Source organism: Lipotes vexillifer, unplaced genomic scaffold (assembly GCF_000442215.2).
Source record: "Lipotes vexillifer unplaced genomic scaffold, Lipotes_vexillifer_v1.1 scaffold495, whole genome shotgun sequence".
Classification (NCBI taxonomy): Eukaryota; Metazoa; Chordata; class Mammalia; order Artiodactyla; family Lipotidae; genus Lipotes; species Lipotes vexillifer.
Window position 1 is genome coordinate 76,498 of NW_006770132.1, and position 2,610 is coordinate 79,107.

Sequence of the window (2,610 nt, forward strand, 5' to 3'; positions counted from 1 at the left end):
CCCTAGGATGACCAAGGATCCAGGGTGCCATATTGGCAGAAGCTGATGCAAGACAAATGTATAGCCTGATAGGTCATAGCCCATGGAACTACCAATTTCTCTTTTACTCCCATTCTTAGTTTTATGAATATTGAAAAAAACACAAAACCAGACAGTAGATTTTCTGTTTCTTCCTTTCTTGCTCACTTGACCTTTTTGCTTTGGTGGGAGGTGTCATGAAGGTAGCAAAAAAGGCAGAAAAGAATAATCCATATTTTTTAGATTTGCAAGAACGCACAGAATAATTATCTGCTATTTCTTCCCTCTCCCCACCCTTTCCCCCGGTGAAACCCCAAAGCACAATGGACAGGAAAGCCAACATTGTAAAGGTTCAAAGGTGGAATTACGTCTTTTGGTGTCCTGGTGTATTTTGCATTATAATGCAGCCTTGATAATAACATTTCTCAGGAAAGCCTGCACAGCTGTCTCAGCATCTAGAGGCAAGGAGGGAGTGTAACTGGCAGTGTATGGGGAAAATATTGCTTGGAATGTACTTCTGGGTGCAAATTACTTTGATACTGTTCTCTGAAGTATCAACATTGGTTCTTCATCTTTGACAAAGGAAAATGTGCATTCTCAAGCTGTAAGAAGCTGAACCACATTTGGGGTGACAAATGTATTCCTTTGGGAAGAAAGTATTGTGTAGTGGAAAGAACAAAGGCCTTGCCGGCAGATCTGGGTTTGAGTCCTGTATTGGCCACTTATTAGCCTTTTGACCTTTGACAAATGGATTTTTCTAAGCTTTTGTTGTTTCATCCACACAATGGGTTGTTACAAATGATAACAAGATAACATACATTGTGTTGAGTTGGAACTCTGTATAGAGTAGTGATTGCTAATAAACCAGCTGGCAGGCAGAAAGGAAAGGAGGAGCTGGACTCTGTGTTATCTGGAGAGAGGCAGGGGTTGAGGAACCCAGATTTGGGTAATAAAATATATGTCTATAATAAAATCCCAGGAAGAACAGAATTATTCACATTTTCCTCTGTTTTCTAGTTCAGTGACTCTATAGCCTTCATTTTCAGACACAGCAAGGAAAGGCCTATGGCATAGATGCCACAATTAGGAGACAGATGGATTAGCCTAGATGTTGGTGATTTGGGCTCATGACCTGGCAGTAAGCTCCCTTCTCTATTTCTCCGTTTTCTAAATTTTACTCACCAAGTGTTTCAAGTGAAGGACGTTTTGCTAGTATATAACACCAAAGGTTTACGGCATCTCGAACCCTAAATGACTGTTTTCCCCACCTTTCCCTCATTCTCGTCTCTTCTCCTTTCTCTTGTAGAAATCATTATCGCCAGAGCACAGCCATCACAGGGGCAGAGTCTGGGAAGTGCTATTACACCCTCACCTTTGCCGTCACCTTCCCGCATGCCGAGGATGTCTGCTACTTGGCCTACCACTATCCCTACACCTACACCGCCCTCATGGTAACTTCTTCTCTACAGCCTTATGGCGGCCCAACTGAAGGGGCTCTCTGAGGTTTTCCTGGAAGCATTCAGGAGACCCTGTCATCCTGGTGGGGACTTCAGCCTTCCAAGGGAGCCAGAGTTTGTTGTCACTAACTTGGTGGCTTTCTATTTGTCCCTTTTCCTTCCTTGGACAGAGTTCGAGGCTGAGGTCATGACCAGTGACATTCTGGAGGCCCCAGTGGCGTATAGTGCTCTTCGTCTGCAGGTTGAGTGTGGGAGGTGGAGGGCAGGGGGACATTTCTTAGGGGCTCTATCTTTAAAAAGCCGTCAAATTAAGCAAGGAGAAATGAGATTGGAATGAGATCATTCCGTTGAAATAGGGTAAAACCATGCAGGTCAGCTGAGGTGCAGATTTAAAGGACATAGACACATTGAGAGGAGTGAAGCAGAGGCTGAGGAGGTGAAGCTTGGAAAAACTCCGTGAGTTCACCTGACAGCTGCTTCCCCATTTCCAGTGGTTCCCACGGCCATGGGCTGGAGGCTGTTAGAAGGATCCAGGGCAGACAAGAAGGGTGGAACAATAAAGCATTGAATCACTGCGAATGAGGGTCACAATCTTTTTATGAGAGGAGGGTAGTGTCAACCTGTCCAAACTCGAAGTCAGCATTCCGATGTCCTATCAGGCCCTGCACAGGGCTCATTTGACCAATCTGAGCAAACGGCTTAAACCATGCAGTTTCCTGTCATTTGAAAAAGTTGGCAAACCATCCCTTCCCCCTAGCTATTTCATGGATATTCTGAGGATTAATGAGCTAAAGTATCTCTTATAAAATACTTTCACCCTCTGCATTAATGCAAAATGTTATTAGCATATTTATAATAATATGTGTATAAGCAAATGGATATATCACTTAGCCTGAAGGATGAGTATTTTCATTGCAAGTCTGTGATAAGGAGTTGGAAAAGATGATAACCAAGAACATCTTTCCCCTCAGAAGGAATGTTCAAGTATAAATACAATTTTTTCTCCATTGAGAAGGCATACCTTAAACCACTTGGCTAACTGCTTCATAAAAGTACATCTGCCCTTCTCTCCATATGTTGGTTTGCCTAAAGAGAGATTCTTTTTTTTTTTTTTTTTTTTTTTTTTTTTTTCCCA

General features: G+C 42.8%; 1 protein-coding gene across 1 annotated transcript in view; it reads left to right on the forward strand.

The window, feature by feature from the left end:
* Positions 1-2,610, forward strand: part of AGBL1 (AGBL carboxypeptidase 1) — a 436,183-nt gene that overhangs the window by 39,690 nt on the left and 393,883 nt on the right. The window contains exon 11 of the mRNA XM_007446037.1: positions 1,325-1,469. Coding sequence (XP_007446099.1) covers positions 1,325-1,469 — 145 coding nt within the window. The remainder of the gene's footprint in view (positions 1-1,324; positions 1,470-2,610) is intronic.